The sequence below is a fragment of the Pseudomyrmex gracilis genome, unplaced genomic scaffold, assembly GCF_002006095.1.
Source record: "Pseudomyrmex gracilis isolate BER0280 unplaced genomic scaffold, ASM200609v1 scaffold_45, whole genome shotgun sequence".
Lineage (NCBI taxonomy): Eukaryota > Metazoa > Arthropoda > Insecta > Hymenoptera > Formicidae > Pseudomyrmex > Pseudomyrmex gracilis.
In genome coordinates, this window is record NW_018020629.1 from 309,460 (window position 1) to 329,929 (window position 20,470).

General features: G+C 40.3%; 3 protein-coding genes across 5 annotated transcripts; 2 read left to right on the forward strand and 1 right to left on the reverse strand.

Annotated features, from left to right (window-relative positions):
• The first annotated feature begins 918 nt into the window (after window positions 1-918).
• Window positions 919-3,059, forward strand: LOC109853263 (methylmalonic aciduria and homocystinuria type D homolog, mitochondrial-like). Of its 2 annotated transcripts, none has more exons than XM_020425176.1 (5): window positions 919-1,080; window positions 1,193-1,328; window positions 1,731-2,143; window positions 2,266-2,479; window positions 2,670-3,059. In XM_020425176.1, the coding sequence occupies exons 2-5, from the start codon at window positions 1,193-1,195 to the stop codon at window positions 2,741-2,743; spliced, it is 837 nt and encodes a 278-aa protein (XP_020280765.1). In that variant the 5' UTR covers window positions 919-1,080; the 3' UTR covers window positions 2,744-3,059. The 2 variants fall into 2 exon arrangements, with proteins under 2 accessions (XP_020280765.1, XP_020280767.1); XM_020425178.1 differs by having other exon boundaries at window positions 921-1,080; window positions 1,734-2,143.
• Window positions 2,669-19,571, reverse strand: LOC109853262 (rhophilin-2-like). 2 transcript variants are annotated; one of them, XM_020425175.1, is made up of 15 exons: window positions 19,161-19,571; window positions 18,341-18,456; window positions 17,928-18,059; window positions 17,751-17,826; window positions 15,156-15,233; window positions 14,688-15,071; window positions 14,470-14,568; window positions 14,109-14,379; window positions 13,827-14,021; window positions 13,482-13,711; window positions 13,173-13,325; window positions 5,391-5,787; window positions 4,986-5,296; window positions 4,801-4,894; window positions 2,669-4,438 (listed from the first exon to the last, which is right to left on the reverse strand). In XM_020425175.1, the coding sequence occupies exons 1-15, from the start codon at window positions 19,347-19,349 to the stop codon at window positions 4,284-4,286; spliced, it is 2,880 nt and encodes a 959-aa protein (XP_020280764.1). In that variant the 5' UTR covers window positions 19,350-19,571; the 3' UTR covers window positions 2,669-4,283. The 2 variants fall into 2 exon arrangements, with proteins under 2 accessions (XP_020280764.1, XP_020280763.1); XM_020425174.1 differs by lacking the exons at window positions 13,173-13,325; window positions 13,482-13,711; window positions 13,827-14,021; ... (6 more) ...; window positions 18,341-18,456; window positions 19,161-19,571 and adding an exon at window positions 7,437-7,905.
• LOC109853258 (protein tilB) lies at window positions 15,254-17,733 on the forward strand. Its single transcript, XM_020425168.1, has 4 exons — window positions 15,254-15,814; window positions 15,935-16,193; window positions 16,583-16,875; window positions 17,185-17,733. The coding sequence occupies exons 1-4, from the start codon at window positions 15,486-15,488 to the stop codon at window positions 17,612-17,614; spliced, it is 1,311 nt and encodes a 436-aa protein (XP_020280757.1). The 5' UTR covers window positions 15,254-15,485; the 3' UTR covers window positions 17,615-17,733.
• Window positions 19,572-20,470: the final 899 nt, after the last annotated feature.

A 20,470-nucleotide genomic window follows, 5' to 3' on the forward strand; every position in this document is an offset into this window, starting at 1 on the left:
ATCGGAAAATAATGATTGATGACAAGTGTATTAGTTTAAATTAAATAATAATGAGATCTCGCGTTGAGTGCGTCAAACTTTATTATTCCGTAATTGTTGATTGTGTGATTATCAGTTTAGCGATACGACGTGTCACATTAAACCGAACGAAACAATTGTAACAAGGACTAGCATTCAGATTATGGCGGTGACACAACCGGACGAATAACGTAAATCAACATGATTAGTGTAATTAAAATTGATCCTCGTGCCACAATTAGTTACTTTACGAAATTGCGCGTATAACGAAATTACGCGTGGTATGTAATGATTGTTTTTTTTTTTTTTTCATATGTAATCGCGTTTAACATTTGCATAATAAATTTTGTTTAGAATAAATTTGTTTCATACTGCAGTTTTATCTCGACGTTGAAATTCTCGTTGAAATTGTCGCAATTTCTACAGAGTAATTTTATATTGTCGCTACAATTGCATTTTTCAAAGTTAAAGAAAACAACTTTCAATTGTTTCTTACGAGATAAAACTGCAAGAGAAATTATTCGGAAAAACGCGAGAACACAGAAATGAGACGGCAACAAGAGGTTCGAAATGAGCCAGAGTGAACAAGGGATCTAAAAGAAGTCAAAACTCCATCGGGTGTTCTACCATCGAACAATTATCTCCTTCGTTATGTGTTTAATATGTAATATATTCATAAACTTACGAGTAAAGGGTGAAAATATAATCGCAGGGGCGAAGAAATTTGTTAATTTAAGCGCGCGCTCGAAATCACTTCTCGCCGGGAAAGAGCGACGTGAACGCAGTCGCGAATCAACTCTCAAACATGTTACCGACGGCCGGTGGCAGATGGCGGCACTCGACGCTACAACGGCGGCCAATCGCACTATGTATACATAAAACGCACGCATTATTGCGTGTATGTGTGTGCGCGCGCGCGCAATGATTTATAAATAAAAATATACAGAGATAGGTGGTTGTAATCAAGTGCACGCACAAACACGCTTGTCATTACGGGGTCCAAATCCACTATGTAAATTGCATCGGTGTCCTCTAAATGACGCGCTGTTGTTGCTCGTAACGGTAAGTTGTTAGACGCTCGCGCGAGAGCGGCGAATAATTTTCTTAACGCGGCTCAGCTGATTTGATTCTCGCGTTAATGTAACCCTGTTCGGAATTCATTTTTTGCTTCCAGATGTTTTGTACAAAATATGGAAGGAGACATTGTACCTCGTCGTTGTTCGATGTGCTTTCGAAAGTGGTCTGTTCTCGTCGCGTCAATCGGAGCACCAGCTCCTATAAAGTTATCGAGACCAATGGCGACTTAGACGGTAAGTACAAAACTCCGATCGACTGACAAAATTAGCAGTTTGCGAACTCGCGAAGCGAATTCCTTTTTTTTCGAAGTGTCAATGTGTATTAAAAATCATTTGTGTCATAAGTTGGTTAAGTTAACTCGGATGTTTTGTTTGTTTGGATTTGTGGTTAGGAAGCGATTGCTCAAAAAGTTTGTCGTACATATTGCGGATATATTTTCACGAAATTATATCAGATATGTCAGCAAATAAAAGATTAAGTAATTTTAATTTTTGCTAAAAAAAAAAAAACAGTTATTCTAGTAAATGTCGTTTTTTTTATTGCAAATTAAAGAAATCTGAGTAATGTTTGAATCAAGCATTGAGATTGTACATGCAATAAATTATTTAATCTCACATTTGTTATCAATAAAAAAGCAGATATTGACAACAGTGTTTTGAGTAACTCCAACTGGGAGCTGTTAACACCGAGAGGTTTTCGATTTTATCTTCCTGGAAGAGTGGGACTCGCTTGGTTGGACGCTGCGACTACTGCCCAAGTGAAGACTCAGTTTGTCGAGCTCGCCGGCGAACAGGAATTCATAGATGCTCTGAACGACAAAACTCAATATCAGAAGGATGCGGGATACTGGAACGAGCTGAGGCCAATGATGAACTGTGTGGTACAGGAGTGTCCGATTCTTCTGCGAAAGAGCATAAGGGAACTGTTCCCGGGATGCTTGGACGGGATAGCTTCCTCAAATCTTACTATTATAACTCTCAATCAGAAAGCAAATCTCAAGGTAATGAGATGGCACAAGGAAGCAGAAACTGAGAAACTTGCCAAATGTGTGAGTTACACGCGTTCTTTGTTTGAATTGATGTTATAGCATTTGCGCAGAATCAAGAAGATGATAGTTGATACGGCAAGGAGAACAAGCAGAGACATACATATATACTGTTAATCCGTTAGTTTGTTCTAGCAGCTTCGGAGATATGCTCGAAACTGAAAATGATCGGTTACTGGGCGGATTTCATCAATCCCTTCAGCGGACAGCCCTACATGAATCCGCGTAAAGGCAATCTGTACGAAACGGACGAACGATTTCGCTGCGTAGGATTTAAAATAGAACAAAGAAACAATTGCAGAATCATCGTTTCTGATAATAATCTAAACAATTTTATTGGTACGTAAATAACCATGTGCACAATATATAATAATGGATAACGATAAGATAACGATCGGTCGCGGTAATCCAGGTTTACAATGGATAGATCTTGAGCTTTTTTTGGAATAATTTTTGCGCTCTGCGCCGCGGGCACACATTTCCGGATGATTTTTTCACATTATTCCAATTTTCTTCTCTACAATTTCAGGAAGCCTTTATACGACGGCTCCGGCCAACACTGAGTTTTTAAAACAACTAATACACATTGATAACGAGGACTAATAAACATTATACGTATGTAAATAACATAAAAAGTGTTCAGTTCACTCACAGAATAGATCTATCTGTAATTGTAAAATTATTCATGCGTATATATATATATATGTATAAAAGTATAAACAATTGAAAGAGAGAGAGATATATATATATAGTAAATCAGACTCGCCAAACAACACAAGCGTAAATATTTCTCCGATTGTGCGAATGTCTCCGTTTTGCCACAGGTAGACTTTTATCTTTTCTATTTATATATATATCTGTAAATGACAATCGATCGTTTGTCTATAATAAAAACGATTGTTTTACGTTGTGTAATCGAGCGGGCTGTGTAACTTTCAGAGAACTTTCTTGCGTTCAGAGAAACTTGATCTTTTTCAATAGTCTCTCCATGCATAAACTATTTTTTTTTTATTCCTGTTACATTTATGTACACATAAATTCACAAAACTGCTCATATAAAAAAAACTGCTAATGTCTATCTATTTGTCGTTGTTCTTTCTTTAAGCTAACGAGGACGTGTCGTCTGTGAAATTATATTGTCGCAAGGTTTTGTGTGTGCAGTTCGCACACAACGAATGCGGCGCGAACCGCATCTGGTGCGGTACCGTATCTATTTCCCTATATCGTATACATATCGTCGTGTTGAGACAATCGACTTAGATCGCAATCACATTTAGTATTTTTAGTGCCATAGTACACCGCAATACAGACTGCAATAGTGATTCGCTATCGACATCACAATTCACGAACTAAAGAAATCAAAGATTTAACTCTACAAAGTAGTCGATAGACGTTATAACTGTGCGATTCACAAGTGCGGACGTAAGAATAAAACAAATATTTACCAGGCATTCCAAGAGTTTCGCAAAAAAAAAACCCGTTTGGAAACTCCACAAGCACAAACGTGCGAACACTTCGCGCAAAAATTGTTTAACACCTTTTTTACCTTAATAATTTTGTCTTTTTAACGCGCGAATATGTAAGATATCTGTTAATTAAAATAATTATAATCGCTTCGTTGGTATAAGAACGACGCGATTAAATTGTCAACAATGACTTACAAGATCATAGGTAACTTGGTACCACCGGCGGAGCAGATATATCGGCTATTGAGCCTTAATTATTCTCTAACGCGTAATATTTTACCAGTTTAACTAATAATTAACGCTACAAGTTTATAATTTATATTCACGTTTTTTCTCGAGGTATTTAAATTACGCAAATCTCATGCGTTTTAATCTTGCATTAAAAAATTAGAATTCACGAGAGATTCAATTAGACAGCAAAAACAAGCTATAAAATCTTAGAACGAGGATTTATATTTCTAACGTTTAACATATTTGCGACATAATATTTTTATCGCGAGATAACAACGCTCCTGGGCACGTGGGCCTTTTTATTTTCTACGATTTAATATGAAAAGAAAAAAACCTGACTATTTTGCTGTAAAAACAAACACCTAATTTAATATTTGGCAAAATAAAACAAAAATTAAGTGCGCGATGTAAAAAATTGCAAGATTGCAACGTATAAACAGGAGATTTCAATCAACCTCCAACTTTCGGAACGAACCGCATATTCCGCCGAACTCCTCCTCGTTGCCAGCCGCGTGGCAATCCTTCGGCGAGATCTCGATGTACATGTCGTCGAGAGCCAAGAGTTCATTTCTTTTCTGCTTGAGTTCCTTCTTGAACTCGGCTGCAAAATAAATATGTATACGCACATCGCGAGAAAATAGTACGGCACTAAATAACAAATATAGACAATTATGCGTCTTGTAAAAAGAAGCACGAATGTAAAGTGCTAATATTTAAAATGAGGTTTTGACGTTTTTATATTAAAAAAAAAAACTGATTATATAATGCGAGATGATAATCTGTTTTTTCCTTTTTTCAGTTTATTCACGTTCTCTTTTTCAACTAACGTTTAAATTTTGTTCCTTTCAGATGTGCTTTCTGTTTGATTTATTTTTGGAATATATTCGTTATAACGTGCGCGTCGTGTTCAAGACGAAAAAAAAACACGGCGCAATACGATAAATCGTCGAAAATGTTCGTTACCTATCATCTCGGACAGCGGCACCACTCCCCCGTATTCCTTCGGCAGTATATCCGCGCTTAGCGACTCCTTCAGCTCCTCTATGCTCGAGTGTATCTGCGCGAAGATCATGATGCGTGTGACTCGTCGAGTCGTGCTAATTGTTATTGAACGAATTAACCGAATAATTCACGATAATTCAATTTACCATAATGCGGGACTTGAGTTTGTCATTGAGCAACGAAATGGCGAATTCGAGAATCTTTCCCGCGGTGGCGGGAATGTTGATGAAGTGCGTCTCCTTGTGACGCATCGGCGTGCTGTTCTGTATGCATCTCAGTATGTTGCGAATGTCCGTGAAGGACCATGCGCTGAAGTGGCTCATGGTAAGTCCCGATTCGTCGTTGACGTACGTGTAACCGTAGATCTGATTCTTCTCGTCGTCCAACAGGGTTTCCGCGACCATGCTGTGAATTCGCGCCATGTATGTCGACGAGTATTTGCAGGGATCGAAACGTCCTTAAAAGCGGATAATCAGACAAACATATTTGTAGAATAATTTCATCTTTTTTTTTACTTCGAAGACTTGTATATATGTTCTCGCAATCGTTACCTGCGCAGGACATTAACACTTTACGACCGTGTCTGTCCCGTTTCGGCAGAGGCACCAGGTAGCCGCTGTCGATGATGGCCTCGAGTTCAGGATCATCGATGTCAAGCTTCTGGAACCATTCGGGATAAAGCTGTCTGATGGTGAGATAACGTTCCAGCATTTCTTGCGCCATCGGCAGACTGAACTTCTTCGTTCGGAGAAATCTCAAGAGAAACAACGAGTCGGTCCTGCATTTCTTAATCGCGGGATGCTTCTCGATCCAGTGGCGGAACTGCTTCAACGCCTGTTCCCGCGTGCTGTCGTCCTCGCGAAGCTCGAGTCTGGCCGTCTGCAGCGTCTCCGCGTCCAGCGTGGTCTTGTACTCGTCATGTTCCTGCTGTCCCTCCGTCACCATTGTCTGAAAGTAATTCGAGCTTGACATTCTATCCGAATGTGGGAACGGCGTTCGAATTTTGACATCATCGACCGGACGTTCCGTACGTCTTTTGAAAAATAATGTGCGTTTACGTGCGTCAAAAAGGCGTTACGTAAATGAAAAAATAAATTTTCCGGTCAAATTCGAATGTCATTGGACAAGTATTAGAAAAAAGTACTAGTTTTAAAGCGAAAAGATGAGAAAATTAAATCGTTAATCAACTTGTTCACGATCTGGAAGTCGCTAAATTAATGTTTAAAGAGAAAACATCGAGTTATAGAGAATCATAAAACACAGAGATATTAAAGCTCTTGGAATTCTATTAATGTAATGAACAGACACGTAATGGTAATTAAACTTTCGCGAAACGTTGAATTTATTTAATAACTTTTTGATGCACATCTCCGCGTTCGCATTTGCTCGGAACGCATAATATAATTAGAGGAACGTTTTCACGCCCAGCGTGAAAAAAAGTTAATTGAATTAATAATATTAAAGGTAATTTAATATTAATTTTTTCAAATTAACAGAAGTCTGAAAAAAGCGTTCCGTGTCGGAAAATTATATAAGACATTTTGCTACGCGTGAAAAAGTTATTCTACTAATTTAAAGTTATTCTATATTTACGGGCTTTTTTTTTCTAATTAGACTAGAACTTTGTAATCACGCGTGTATGACCCACGATGAGACAAACTGAAACAACTTGCAAAACGAAAGCGAGACATCGGGAGGAAGTAAGTATATACGAAGGGGCCTTACCGCTGCGCAACGAGAACACACACATTTCTCGAGACGCGCGCTATATACACCAGGCACGGACCCAACTTTCTATCCTATCGAAACACCCGAAGCACAATACCGTAAGTGGCGTAAGTAAATGACGAGTGCATTATTATGTCTGTATTTCAAGTATATCGAACAAGAGAGAGAGAGGGAGAAAGAGAAACAAAATTTCTCAATTTCCAAACGGTGATGAATTTTCTCATTTTATACTTTTTCTTATTTTGTTATAAATAAAAAATCGCGTGTATTTTTTTAAGATAAAATAATTACAAGTTTGTATGTTTATTTCTATTTTAGATATTGCGGTTTGCAATTTTTTCCTAGTAGATATTTATATAGTTTCGAAAATCTCTCCTACACCGACGGGAAGAAACAAATCACGCGCAAGTTGCAGATATCGCGCAAACTCTACGCTTAGCGTCGATCCACTTTTATCATTTGCGCTTGACAAACACTTTTTATATTAACGGAGATAATTTTATTCCCGAGAAAAAGTTTTCAAACATCATGCCTCATGGGAACAAGCCTTAATTTAATGAATCGATTAACCGATCAGTGTTACAGTTCCGGTTTCTTGCTCTCGGGCTTTCCGATCTCGCGCTTTCTCCTTTTACACGTTCTCTCTTCGCGTATATTTTCCGATCCCGTCTGAATCCGTACAAACGCAGAAATCTTTCTTTGTTAAAAAAAGAAAAAAGTATTTCTTGCGCGAATGTAATAAATGTTTTTTCTTCTTTTTTTAATTTAGAGCTATTTGCGATATCTGACAATTTAATTAATTTCAATTCTCATAGGAAGATTCTAAAAAAGTATTACCTTCACTTAAAAATTATTTGCTTAATACTTACTTTATCTCGGTTTGTTTTCTGTGTTCTTCTGTTTACACTTCTTCAGAAATAATCTTCAATCGTCGCTCGATCGAGTTCGAGAACTCATTCAAATATCGATCGGCTATCTCTTTCGGTTGATGTCACACATCAATGTTACCTGATCGATGTTGACGCACAAGAGGAATTCAACGGATGTTGGAAACTAACACGCGAAACTAACACCAGATTTAAAATGAGAAAAAGAGAGAGAGAGAGAGAGAGAAAGAGAGAGAGAGAGAGAGAGAGTTGTGGACTGTCGGACGATGCACATCGAAGTAACCCGGTTGCTTGCCGGCTGGTCAATTTAAGGAGGGATCGTCGAATGGCGGTGCTAACTCTCGCAGGACCTTCACCTACATCCCGTTGACGTTCTTCGTCTTTCGCTCACGCGACCGCATAAGTACAGCGTCGTGCATAACGCAAGTAATTTGAACATTAAACAGCTTAATTATAATGCGGCAGAAATGAAGAGTCAGATTAGCGCCGAGAAAAGGATCTCAATGAAAGACCTTCACAGGTAACATCTATACTTTGTTCGCGTTTTCTATTTATTTTGCCAATAAGAATATTTTTTAAATATAAATACTTTTGTTTTTGAAAAAAATATTTCTTGCAAGTGAACACTTTTTTTTATTTAGTTATTAGCGCAGACAATTAATCAACAACAAACGGTTCGAAAGAAATCGGAACCGATGTGTTAGATGCTTATGATTATTTTCTTCTTCAGTCAAAAAGTAAAACCAAAACTATATAGCAATCCGGTCAAATTCGTGTTTTACTTTCTTCTGTGATAAAAAAAAAAAAAAAAAAAAATTAAAGAAACACACCGTACAAGCGCGTCGTCCTCGAAAACGCCTCCGTCGCGACGCCGCTCTTCGCGAGATTCACTTTCTTCTCTCGTGTGATCTTCCATTTTGCTTTCACCGCTCATTCGAATGAGGATCATCGAGCGCTCCGATGAGTATCACGGTCATTTTTCGTCTCCCAACGCGATATGCCGTGTTGCTACTCGCGCGAGACCGCGATTAGTTTTTTTTTTTTTTTTTTATTATTCAACACTATAATCTACAAAAGATGTTTTGTCATTAGTCAATGTTTGCCGAAACACAAATTTCTGAGATCATTTTGAAACAAAAATTGCAATACATAATAATAGATTTTGAATTAAAATCGTTTAAAGATGGCGAATCGAGAAGAACTGTGTGCGCAAGTTGTAAAGGCGCGGATATACGTGTTGTGTATGTGCGCGATTTCCGTACATCAATAACATGCGCGTTACGTTCGCAAATGGTATTTTAAAAAAGTGATTTCAATGAAAGTTAGAATTAGTATCCCGTTTTTTTCCCAACATGTAAACATTTATAATCAAAAATATGATGTTATATAACAGCCTTTCATTTTAGGATCGTTTATCTCGTAAGAATCTGCCGATGCTGACAAAACGCAATCTGTCAGACCGTATTTAATTAACCGGTATTTAATTAACCGGCTCTCTAATAATTATATTCAGTTAATAATTATATTCAAAACCTGTCGTGACAAACATTCTCTATTCTCTCGAGATTCCAGTCTCGAACCCACACTCTTCGTATCTGTCGGACTGATTTTCTTTTTCCTTACGTTTTTCAAAAAATTAATAAATTATATATTCAGTTAGTAGGTCTCTCGAGATATAAACATCTTTTATTCCTTTAGGATTCCACGAACCGCGTCGAATTTTACGGGACAAACGGAAACGAATTATTAATATTCAGTTTGGTTTCTTTTTATGAATGTCTTTTGTGAAAATGTGTGAAAAGATAATTCCCGGTGTGTAACAAACCGCAGAAACGTCATGCGTCACTCAATACCCATAGACTTTAAGCCAAGATTATTTAGCAAGTACAAAGAGTGTTTTGAGAACACTTTTTAAAGAGCGACTTATCGCGTGAGCTTTAACAAATATCAAATAACAGATATCCTTCGACAAAACTTTTTCACAAATTTAGTTTCGAGACGCGATAAACCATAGAGATTTGTTTACATATTTATGAATTTCTTTCAAATATGTATACATATGTATGAGGTTGTATTCCGCTCGAACTATTCATGTTCATAAATTCAGAATTTTATTGATCGAAAAACCATCCGTCTGTTTCTTTTACGTGCGACTTGATATTACTTGCAATTGCAAAAAAATACATTTATATACGTTATATATATTTAAATATTTTAAACAAGATACGACGATTGTTAATCCGTAATTTTTTCGTCTTGGCGATAATTTCGAGACACGAAAATACATGACATCAACGCATTCGACATTTAATAAAGGTAATAACTGAAAGCTTACGTAAGGGTTTATTCTAAACACTGAACCGCAATTTAGCGCTTATAGAAAATGACGTATGCGCGTGAGAGAAAGAAAAAAACGCGGATGTGCGATTAGCGTTTCAACAATCGCGCGCATTCGAATGATTTTTATTTCCTTCTTTTGTTCCTTTTATATAAAATCGATTTGCAAGAGTAGAACCTAGAACAGAACAACGTGTATCGCATACCTTTCTCGTTACGACTACGTAAATTATTACGTAATCGTTGGCACAACGACGTTGTTTCTTGACGTCGGTGAAAGTCACGGCACGTGTTATATATTCATGTCCGTTTCCTCTCTTTTATTTTTTTTTCTTCTTTTCTCGTTTCTCTGATGTCAGAATCGATCGAAGAGAATCGCTCGTCTCTCTTTTTCGCGTCTCTTCGCGGCTTTACGAAATCGCACCGATGTGTGACGCGACTGGGAGATTGCAAAAGCCGCAAAGCGATGGCGGCGAGTAATTGGTGCGCGCTGCGTCGAGCATCTAAATAAATTAACGCGAAATGCGGACTTAGGTGCGACGTGTGAAGTGATTTCTGTTATTTTTTTCTTTTTTTTTTTTTTACCGCGAGCGGAAACCGCGATCGAATAATTGCGCTTGCTAAGAGAAATTATAATCTCTGAGTAATTATCGTTTGTGATAAATTTTTTGGTTTTGTTAAAATATATTCTACGTAAGTAAAATATAATTTTATTGCGCACACTTGGTAGATATCTTTTATGTCAAGCTGAGGAAAGTAGAAATTCTCAGCGGGGTTGTTTTATGACCGTAACTAATCGAAACTTCGAGGCCAATTATGTGTGTACAGAAACAAAGCTGATTTTTAAATTGGTGTACACGCGCGCGCACACACACACACACACATTTAAATGCGAGGGATACAATTTATTGCGCCTATCGTGCAAAACATGGGATAGAGAAAATTCGCGGCACGCGATATTCTTTTTCAGACACTCGCGGAGACAGAACCGGTGAAATTTCGCGATAATCTACGCGAATCGATCTCAATATATAAATATATAAAATGTGAATTACGCAAAAGAGAAATTTGACAATCTGAACAACAAGTGTTTTATGTGGTTTAACGTATAAATTAACAAGGGCTTTCTTTTTGCAACAAAAAAAAAATGCGGAAAATGACTCGAATCAAATTGGTCTTCGGTAAATATCCGAGAGAAATTGCGAAATTGAAATTTGTAACAACAAATCTGCATAGAATATATGAAAATGCAAAGGGACTTGTGAAATAGAAAATGTTCGCGCGGCGCGTCGGGTATAATTGTCGCTGGAAACACGTGGTCGTTCCATGAGTTCGAAAGTTTCGTGCCGCGCGGCGCCGTGAATACGTTCCGAGAACGTTTTCAGCACTTTCTCCGGCGACCCTAAAACCTTCAACGAGACTTCATTGAAATGAAAGTGCAACAACCTCGCGGTTCCGACCTCAACGAGATTTTAATTTTCCGAGATACCGGATGAGAGCGCGCGCGCGCGCGCGCACGGCGACGAATAAACGACATTTTCATCAGTGTGTTACCGGTAATTAGTAGAGAGCACAATTGAGATTATAAATTTTCAATTGTTTATCCATTATGTTCTTGACGCAATATTATAATTTGAACGTCGCAATAAAAACCAGAATTACGACTGTTATTAGTAGTAATTATAATTTATAAAAATCAAAACGTGCGTTTTTTTGTTCACTCGTTTGATTGGAACTTACGGACGTGGGCAATAATAATTCATCGTACGTGTAATTAAGAGACTCACACACGCACGCATTCGGGGTAAAAGTAAACAATGACATTCCGCGATGGAATGCGGTATAATTTCTTTTTTTTTTTTTTTTTTTTTTTTTGATATACATGTATATTTATTTATAAAATAAAAAGCAGTGTACACGCCTCTACCGATGCTACATCTATGTATACAATGTACAGATGCGCGCGAGCGCGCGACGCGCTCGCGTCAACGACCCGATTTATACTAATTAACGATATAAACAAAGATTTTAAGTAACAAAGCGCAACATTCGCGCGGACAATCTCTTGCGTTACACGTGACTTATTTGTCAGTATCATTTTGTGCGTGTATCTCTTCGTCGATTCGATTTTTTTTTTATCGTCGTGAACGAATGCGCATAAATGATTCTGACAAAAAAAGAAATAAGTAATCATGTTATTCAAATCAGCCGCACCAGTATCTATTAACGCGATACTGGAAAATTTTTTCGTTAATACGACTGATCGATCAATCGCTTGCACGCCTGCTTTGGCACTGTTTATAACGCGTCGATATAAAAACAAGATCTTTTTTTAACACACATTAAAATTCTATAAAAACTTATTTTATTTCGCCGAAGGTTTTAGAAAAACTATAACCTTGTGGAACAGATTAACAATGCAAATAGCAGTGGCGCTGCTAACAAGGATCATTATTGTTTTTTAATTTACACAGTTTTAACAAACACTAGAAAATGTCTGAAAATCCTATATTTTTTGCGACAAACAAGTAGGTTGCTTCGGACGCTTACGCGCTTTAAGCGTCACCCCAAATAAACTATTTAAACAATTGAACGACGATTTAATTTCGCATTAAATTCGATATTAAAACTCGATATTAAAAAACGTTTGCGGTAAGTTGTTCCTCGAGCCAAATTATTAAACGTTAAATTGTGATAATTGTAAAAAAAAAAAGTTGATGTTTGCTACGCAGCATTATTTTATTTTGTACGAGCGAATCAAAACTCATCGCGGCGAATTGCTTTGAATTCGGACGGGTGGAGTCTTCTTTCGAATGCACGGGAATCATCTGAGAATAACGTTGTCGAAGGTCAGATCTCGGTTCTCGCGTTGGGTGCCAGATTTTTTGAACGGGTTCCACGGGAGCCTCTTGACTACGTGCGCCGTAGTGACCGATCCCGCCGGGCTCGGCTGGCCGGAAGACACTCCAGAAGAGCTGCTCGCCGAAACGCTTCCCTTATCGTGGTGACTGTTGGGTTTTCCTGGTTTCTAAAATAATTAGTTTTTACCGTCGTACACTCACATTTGAGCGATATATGTGACGGAAAAGTATTTCCACCGCGATTCTCTACACGCGTTTCTATCAATAAAATAAAATGCGAGATATGGATAATGAAGATCGTTATTGTTTGAAATTGTTTGTTTTATGTAATTGAAAAAAAAAGCCATAAATTTTTATAGCCGTATATTTTTCTCAATGTTTTTGCGTTCGAGGAAATAGCCATAAATTTTTCTCAATGTTTTATGTTTTTTATATAGCAAACACGCCGCGTAATAAATTTTATTTTCGGACCGATATCGATTACGTGGATCTGTGGATATGCCGCTTATTATCGCTTTACCTTTAAATAATTCCTGTCCATCGGTGTAACTAATTTTAAATTTATAAAGTCGCCACACTGTTTTATCATCCTCACAACTTGATCGTGAGACGCCCATTTAACATCTTTGTCTCCGATGCCGACGATAAAGTCGCCTTCCTTCATACCGCCCACCTGAAACGAATCAATTTTTTTTTTTTTTTCATTTATTCGTTGTCACGTGATTAATTGTTAAGAAAATAAGAAAGAAAATTGATGACGATATAACACAAGTACAAATATGTCAAATTAAACACGCAATCGAAATATGAATCGTTAATATGTTCTTACATCGGCCAGCGAGTTGTGATCGACGGCGGCTATAATTACTGGAGCGTCGCCGCGCACGCTAAATCCAAATCCTTCCCCGTCAGGACCTCGTTGGAGTTGCACCAATCGCGGCGCGGTCCAGTGTCGTTTTGCCGAAAATATCGCCACAGGTCCCAACGATCTGAAAAGATCGTCCACTCCGTGCTGTCCGAAATCCGGATGCGTGATGCTGAGTTGAAATTTCGTGGACGCTGTAAGTAAAAACAAAGTAAAAAAAAACAGAAAATATCAAATTTATTAAAAGGCGTTTATTTAGTGAATTTTTTTTTTTTTATCAATAAAACACGACACTTGCGTCACACGTACCGATAATATCCGGCGGATCCAACAGTTCTCGAAAATCGTCCTCGTTACCGAATTTACTGTAGCTATCAAGCGTCGCTTCCTGCGTCTTCTTCAAAACTCTTCCCAACGCCTGTTTTCCCTTCAGATCGCGGCACATTCTCTGCAACCGTTGACTCTCGTCGTGCAAAACCAGAGCTTCTCTAAGATGCGCCCTGCCTGCAAATTATGAAAATTAATTTTATAATTGATTTTTCTCTTTTTAATATTGAGCAAGAGAGAGTGTGATCTCGTTCAACACATTACCTAGTAATTTTCTTTCATTGTCGTCTCTGGGAACAATTATGTCCAATTGAGTCTTTCCGTCGCTCTTCTGAATGTGTTCTAACGTCAGCCTTGTTTCCACGCGAAATTCAGCGATCGGTCTGTCCAGCAGACCAACCGCGATATGCTTGTGGGCAAGGGCGAGATGATGCTCGCGCTTCACCAGTATCAACGAGATCCAGGTCTCCGGAACGTAATCACGAACCGGCTCGCGCGATATCAATCCGTGAACGTCATTGTATATCGCCGCGACCTAAATTAAAATTTGTCTCTGTTGATTCACTTGGTACTTTATATCGCGCCATTTACTTGAAATCTCACGGGCAAGAGAAAAACAATTTACCTGAGCAGCTTCTTGAGCAAGATCCAAGCATACGTCGATGTTTCTTCCATCTCTCGATTGAAGTTCTAGTTTCTCGAAGAGACACTCCCTGGCTTGAGCCTGAAACAAGTAAATAAAAATTCACAAATAAGATGACAAATAAAACGAAAAAAATTCAAGGAGAGAAAAAAAACTTTGGGATGTGAAAAGAAGAGAAATTACGAGATAAGAAAACTCACAAGCATCAATTGTACGAGCATCTCGAGCATATCTGGGCCCAGATCCATGCTCGGAGCATTCGTGAAGTTCTCGTGAATGTATCGGAAAGTGCCGGCAGCCCTCAGAAAGGCATCGATCGCCTGGTCGAGTCCTCGGGCGGTCAGACGATCCTGTTTGGCCGCCAATTGCGTGTAAAGCGCGCCGGCGTTGAACAGAATCGAGGCCTTTTCGAAGGCGACCGTTCGCTGGCAACTCGGCACACCCGTGAGCGAATCGAACCATTCGAAATAAATCCCGAGACTTCTGTCGGGTGGAAAGAAACGCCTCTCTATGAAATAGAGCTGGTTGTAGTAACGCAGGAGCAGCGCGATTCCGGCCGAGTCTCTGGTCGGCGTCCTCGTGGCCTGTCAATTGAAATTAACACACATTAGACAACAAAAAATTTCATTTTTGTTTTCGTAAATTTATAATTCGAAAGATCTGCCTACCTGTCTGGTTTCCATCAAATCGGCGATAGCTTCTTCGTAGTTTTCGCCATCCTCGCTGTAGTGTTCCAAAATAAAATCCTACAAGAGATACAAAACAATCGTTTAGGCGGTCCGATCGATAAATAATTCGCGACACGCGTGGAATCGCAAGCACGTGGCGGAATCGCCGGCACGTGACTGACAATGTTAAATCGATATCTTCGCGGCGACTGCGCGAATTGTTTACCACTAGAAACGCGTTCGCACGTTTCTTTTTGCGACAATTGCAATTTTTTTTTCTCCTCCAATTTCGATTGATTTCCGCGCCCGAATTACGTCACGAATAGAAACATGGTGAAAATCACTTTCGAATTAATACGAAAACGCTCGGAGCACAACGACGGCGAGATATCGACGTTGGAGGAGATAGCCTTGCATCAAGAGAACATCGATAAAATCGAGGTGATAGACAGGCACTGCAGGCATCTCAAGATCCTCCTGTTGCAGAATAATCTCATATCCAAGATAGAGAATCTCAATATGCTGAAGAGGCTGGAGTACTTGAACTTAGCCCTCAACAACATTGAGGTTATTGAGAACCTGGAGGGTTTGGAAAGCCTGAAGAAATTAGATCTCACCGTCAATTTTATCGGAGATCTACAGAGTGTAAAGACGCTCAGGTATTTGATTTTTTTTTTTTTTTTTTTTGAACACTTAGATATCGTCTCATTTTTTTTTTTTTTTAGACAAAACTATAAAATTTTATATATAACTCCAAGCGAGTGTGCAATCTCTCTCAGGTGCAACGAGAATCTGGAGCAGTTGATTCTCATGGGAAATCCCTGCACCGATTACGAGTACTACAGGGAGTACGTCGTGGCGACTCTGCCGCAACTGCGAGAGCTCGATATGCGAGAGATCGAGAGGTCGGAGCGCATAACGGCGTTGCAGATTTGCGCGAGAGCGCGGGACGACGTTGCGGAGGGTTTTCGACGCTACGAGAGGACCAGAGCGGCTGAGCGGAGTCGTCGCGTCGCCGCTCTTGAAACGGATCGGACTGTGAGTTTTTCTCCGACATACGTCAGTCCGTCATTCAAATTTCCTGAAGTAGCAATTTGTGACACGTAATAGAGACCAAGACAAGAGACAATTATTTGTTAAATAATTATCCAAATGTCTAATAATTAACGCAAAAAATTTAAGATACGCGACGGACGTTTGATCTACATATACAAGGTCGCGAATTAACATAGCGCTCTCAGAAGTATTTAATTTAAATTGCGCAACACACAGGAGATCGCAAAACATTTTATAATTACACGTGTTTTTTGTAACACAGACTTTATCAAACGGGATCTGTATAGTCCGTGGATTGCGTAAGCGTTTTTTTTTTTTTTTTATCTTGTTCGAGCGTAAAGATGACACACGTATTGATGTCTCTCTTCTAGACCATCGTGGAAGAGGAACGTGATACGAGGCGGGATGACGAATCGGAAAACGAAAGTTTCTGGAAACAGTCGAGTTATCACACGCCGGAAGATAGGATCGCTATCGCCGAGAGGTCCATTAGGACGCAGGAGAGGAAAAATCGCTCGCTCAATGAGAACGATTGTCCGAAGCGCGCGATAAAGCTGTTCGCTCCGGATGGAAGACCTTACAACATAAATCAGGCGAAAGTGCCGTTCAGACTGAACGACGAAGACGATCCCGACAACGTCGTTCTCGACGTTTCTGTTTACAGGTGATTTGACACAACTTTGACACCGGCGTTTAGCAACGTTGTAATAATATTTTCGCGCGACAAAAGCGACGAGCCGTGGGAAAATGATGTTTTAGTAATACGCTTTTGCGTGCGAATCTTGCGAAAACTCAATCAGATCAAGGAATTGCTTTGTCACATTTATTGTATCACGTCTCGACAAAAAAAAAAAGAAAAAAGTGTCGTTACACAGTTTCGCGCGTCTGAATTCGCGCGAGAAATCTTGAAAGTGTTCAAAAACAATTCAATTCTACGAAACGTAAATTGTGCCAAGTTTTCGAATCTTTGCAGGCACTTGGACACTTCTTACATCGACGTCGACGTGAACCCGACTTACGTGCGAGTTACCATAAAAGGAAAGATTCTGCAGTTAACGCTGCCCTGCGAGGTGTCGGTCGAGAGGAGCAACGTACGACGGAACACGACGACGGGACACCTGGTGATCGGTATGGCGCGTCTGACTCCGTGCACGGCGATCGTAAGAAAGAACGAATCAACGACGAGAGAAAAGAAACGATCCAAAACGACGAAGGTCGTTACGATTCAACCACCTGTGACTTCGAGACGGGCTCTCCTGGAGATCGGCCCGCCTACCGATATCCACGACTTTCTGAAGGTGACGAAAGATTCTGCTAAACAAATTCCAAACAAGTCAGCGAAGAAAGAAGAAGACGAAGAAGACAATTACGAGGACAATCCGGATGTGCCGCCGCTCGAATGAACGAAAACAGAGTAACCGAGACTAATGTATAAAACATCACGTGCGCGCGACATGACAATCCCCTGAAAACAAAAACAAAAAAAAAACAAGAAAAACCCCCCACTTCTTATTCGCGTCCCATCGATTCCACACTCACCTTGAACGGATCCCGAAAGTCGATGTCTTTGGTCTCCTTCAGTCCCAGTGGTATCATCGGCATAACGGGCTCGTCGCTGAAACCGAGAATACCGTTCGATTGCAATACCGTACATACATATCCCGAGAGAGAGAGAGAGAGAGAGAGAGCTCATAATTCTCAGCTCGTATAACTCACCCATCGACATTCTGATACAGCTCAACCGAGCTGTTGAGCTCGGCGAGCTGTTCCTTCAACAGCTGTAGATTCGAATTGACGAAGCTCAGCTCGAGAGCGACCGTTTCCTTCAGTTTTCTGTTCGTTGTCGCCCTGTAACAATTTGAATCGTGATGTAATCGCTGCGATTTGTTTCATCAGCAAATTTTCAAACCTCGATTCCGTTAATATACTCGCAACTTGACGCGTTTAATTTTCGACAACGCGACAATGTCGACAGGTTGAATTAATTAATTGAAAAAGAAATCAATTTTCGAATATTTGCAACGATTGCGCGCGCGCATCGCTGTAAAAAAATTTGCGCGCGCGCGCGGCAAATTGAACGAGGCAAAAAAGCGTATCGGTGCGTAAAAAAGAAGAGAAGTAACGCTTACTTGTAGAGATTTTCCGCGCCCGCGCGCAGCCGCAACTCCTTGTTGATCTCCTGATTGAGCTTACTGCGCTTGTTCTGCAGTTTTCCTCTGCAGGTCGCTACCCTCGGATCCGAACCCTGCGAAGCATGAAACGCATAGTTAGCCGATGCCTCCGACGCATACATATCGTACACACATGCGCAACGGCCGCGGTGTAATCACATAATCCGCAAGGATTGCCGTAACCGATAAAGCCCAGTTCCGCTAACCACATTGATCAACCGACGTTGATTATCCGTCCCCGGCTGTTGGAGCGGGGATTCGTGATTCGGGTCGGGTAATAAAGGTGGAAAATCAACGATCAAAGCGATTTTTTTTTTCTCGTTAGCCGCACGCTCCGAAACGTGCGCGCGATGAAAATCTCGCGCACATGTCCCCCCGCGCGAGAAAGGCTGTTTTCTTTCTATCGACGATGTCTCGCGCGTAGAGAGAGCGTACGCAAAATGCCATTATCGATAACTCGTCGATGATAACGACATTTATAACCATTAAAAAAAAAAAAAAAAAAATACGAAAAACATAAAAGGAGAAAACCGTTCGATTCTAAAATCTAAATGTTTGTTTAAGGTCATCGCGCGAGGTGGATATTTTACGTCATCGTGATGATGGAAGACAACGCGAGAAAAAAAAAAAAGTGTGTTATGTGCTTTCGGTCAGCGTGAACACACACGCGCGCGGAAAGCGAAGAGAATTGCGCGTCGAAAAGGATCCTCTCGCGGCCTCGAGAGACCGTCGTGCCCAGCCGACTGTTAAGCCTTCCCCGACTTCCTTTGCTCCTTACCCCGAACCGGAAGCATCTCCTCATGATAACGTCCGGCGTGGCGGTTTTCGCGTTACGCGCGCTCCGCACCGTGCCACCACCGTCCTTTCTTCTTTCGGCCGCCCTTCTCCCGTCCTTCTCGGTCTCGTCCGGGACGACGATCGCCGGCCGGTTCTTCGGCAACGGACAGTAATGCACCCACTTCAGCATGATCGCGTCCCCAAGCGGGTATCATCGGATAACGACTGTCTTCTCTCTTTCTCTCTCTCTCTCTCTCTCTTTCTATTTCGGCGAGAAGAGAGTGACGCCGATATTTTTTCTATAGCGGCCTACAGCATTTTCTTTTCTTTTCTGAGAACGCGATTTATACAGAAGAATCGCGTAACGACGATTCAAAGCGGCTTTGATCTTAAGAAACTCAAGACGTGTCCTCTGTGAAAAGAACCGATTGTCGGATACGGAAGTACAAAAAGGGAAAAGAAAGAGAAAGAGAGAGAGAGAGAGAGAGAGAGAGAAGTAGCAGACTTCTGGAGCGGCTGGTCTCTTAAACTTAATATAGCAGACTAAGTGTTCGCGTTAACCGTAATTCCGTTCTACTCTAGTTAATAAACCATCTCGCTAATGCGATAAACGCGATTTGATGGTGGCGTAACGACAGTTGGTTCAGTATCTTGTCTCTTTGAGAGTGATATGAAGTAAATCCGAAAGAGACGTGTGCGCGCGTCTTAATTTTCTCACACGCGTGTTATCCTATTCGCTAGCTCGAAATTGTCCCGCGCAAACGACGAATTTCGTGCGACGCTGCGAATCGTGTGTAAAAATTTCACAAACGTCATCAAATAGGCGTGAATCGTCGGTCGTCGCGGTTGCGCGGATTCTCCCCTTGCGTAATGAGCGTGAAAAACCGCGGCGTCGATCGTGTTCCGCGAGCGATGCAACGCGAGCGCGTTGCGTTCGACTCGCGGAGGAAAAAAAGTTACTTTTTTGTCTCGCGCGCTAAGATAACGCAATATCGTATCGTAGCGGTTTTTTCCTTTGATCAGCACGGGATTGAATTTGTCAAATTGAGACGTTTGAAATGATATAAAACTTATATCTTCATTAAAAATCTTCGTCGCGGAGAAACGACGTGAGATGTGTCTAAAATGAGAAATTTTCATTAAACGCTTCAGAAGCGATCGAAAATTACTGTCTCGCAAAAGTACTGTAATTTTTGTGCCACGCGAAGACAAGACGCGATACTTTGTCTCGAGAGAGAGAGAGAGAAAAGTAGAAGCTTTCGCGCAAATAAATATTTTAAAGAGATCGCGCACGCGAGTGTGTGCGTCAAC

Bases quoted from the DNA above. Each gene is read 5' to 3' on its own strand.
- LOC109853263 (XM_020425176.1), top strand. From the start codon at position 1,193: ATGTTTTGTACAAAATATGGAAGGAGACATTGTACCTCGTCGTTGTTC. The intron at 1,329-1,730 runs GTAAGTACAAAA...TCAATAAAAAAG, and splicing joins GACCAATGGCGACTTAGACG to CAGATATTGACAACAGTGTT. The intron at 2,480-2,669 runs GTACGTAAATAA...CTACAATTTCAG, and splicing joins TAATCTAAACAATTTTATTG to GAAGCCTTTATACGACGGCT.
- LOC109853258 (XM_020425168.1), top strand. From the start codon at position 15,486: ATGGTGAAAATCACTTTCGAATTAATACGAAAACGCTCGGAGCACAAC. The intron at 15,815-15,934 runs GTATTTGATTTT...AATCTCTCTCAG, and splicing joins CAGAGTGTAAAGACGCTCAG to GTGCAACGAGAATCTGGAGC. The intron at 16,876-17,184 runs GTGATTTGACAC...GAATCTTTGCAG, and splicing joins CTCGACGTTTCTGTTTACAG to GCACTTGGACACTTCTTACA.
- LOC109853262 (XM_020425175.1), bottom strand. From the start codon at position 19,349: ATGCTGAAGTGGGTGCATTACTGTCCGTTGCCGAAGAACCGGCCGGCG. The intron at 17,827-17,927 runs GTGAGTTATACG...TCTCGGTTTCAG, and splicing joins CTGTATCAGAATGTCGATGG to CGACGAGCCCGTTATGCCGA. The intron at 15,234-17,750 runs GTGAGTGTGGAA...TATCTCTTGTAG, and splicing joins ACTTTCGGGATCCGTTCAAG to GATTTTATTTTGGAACACTA.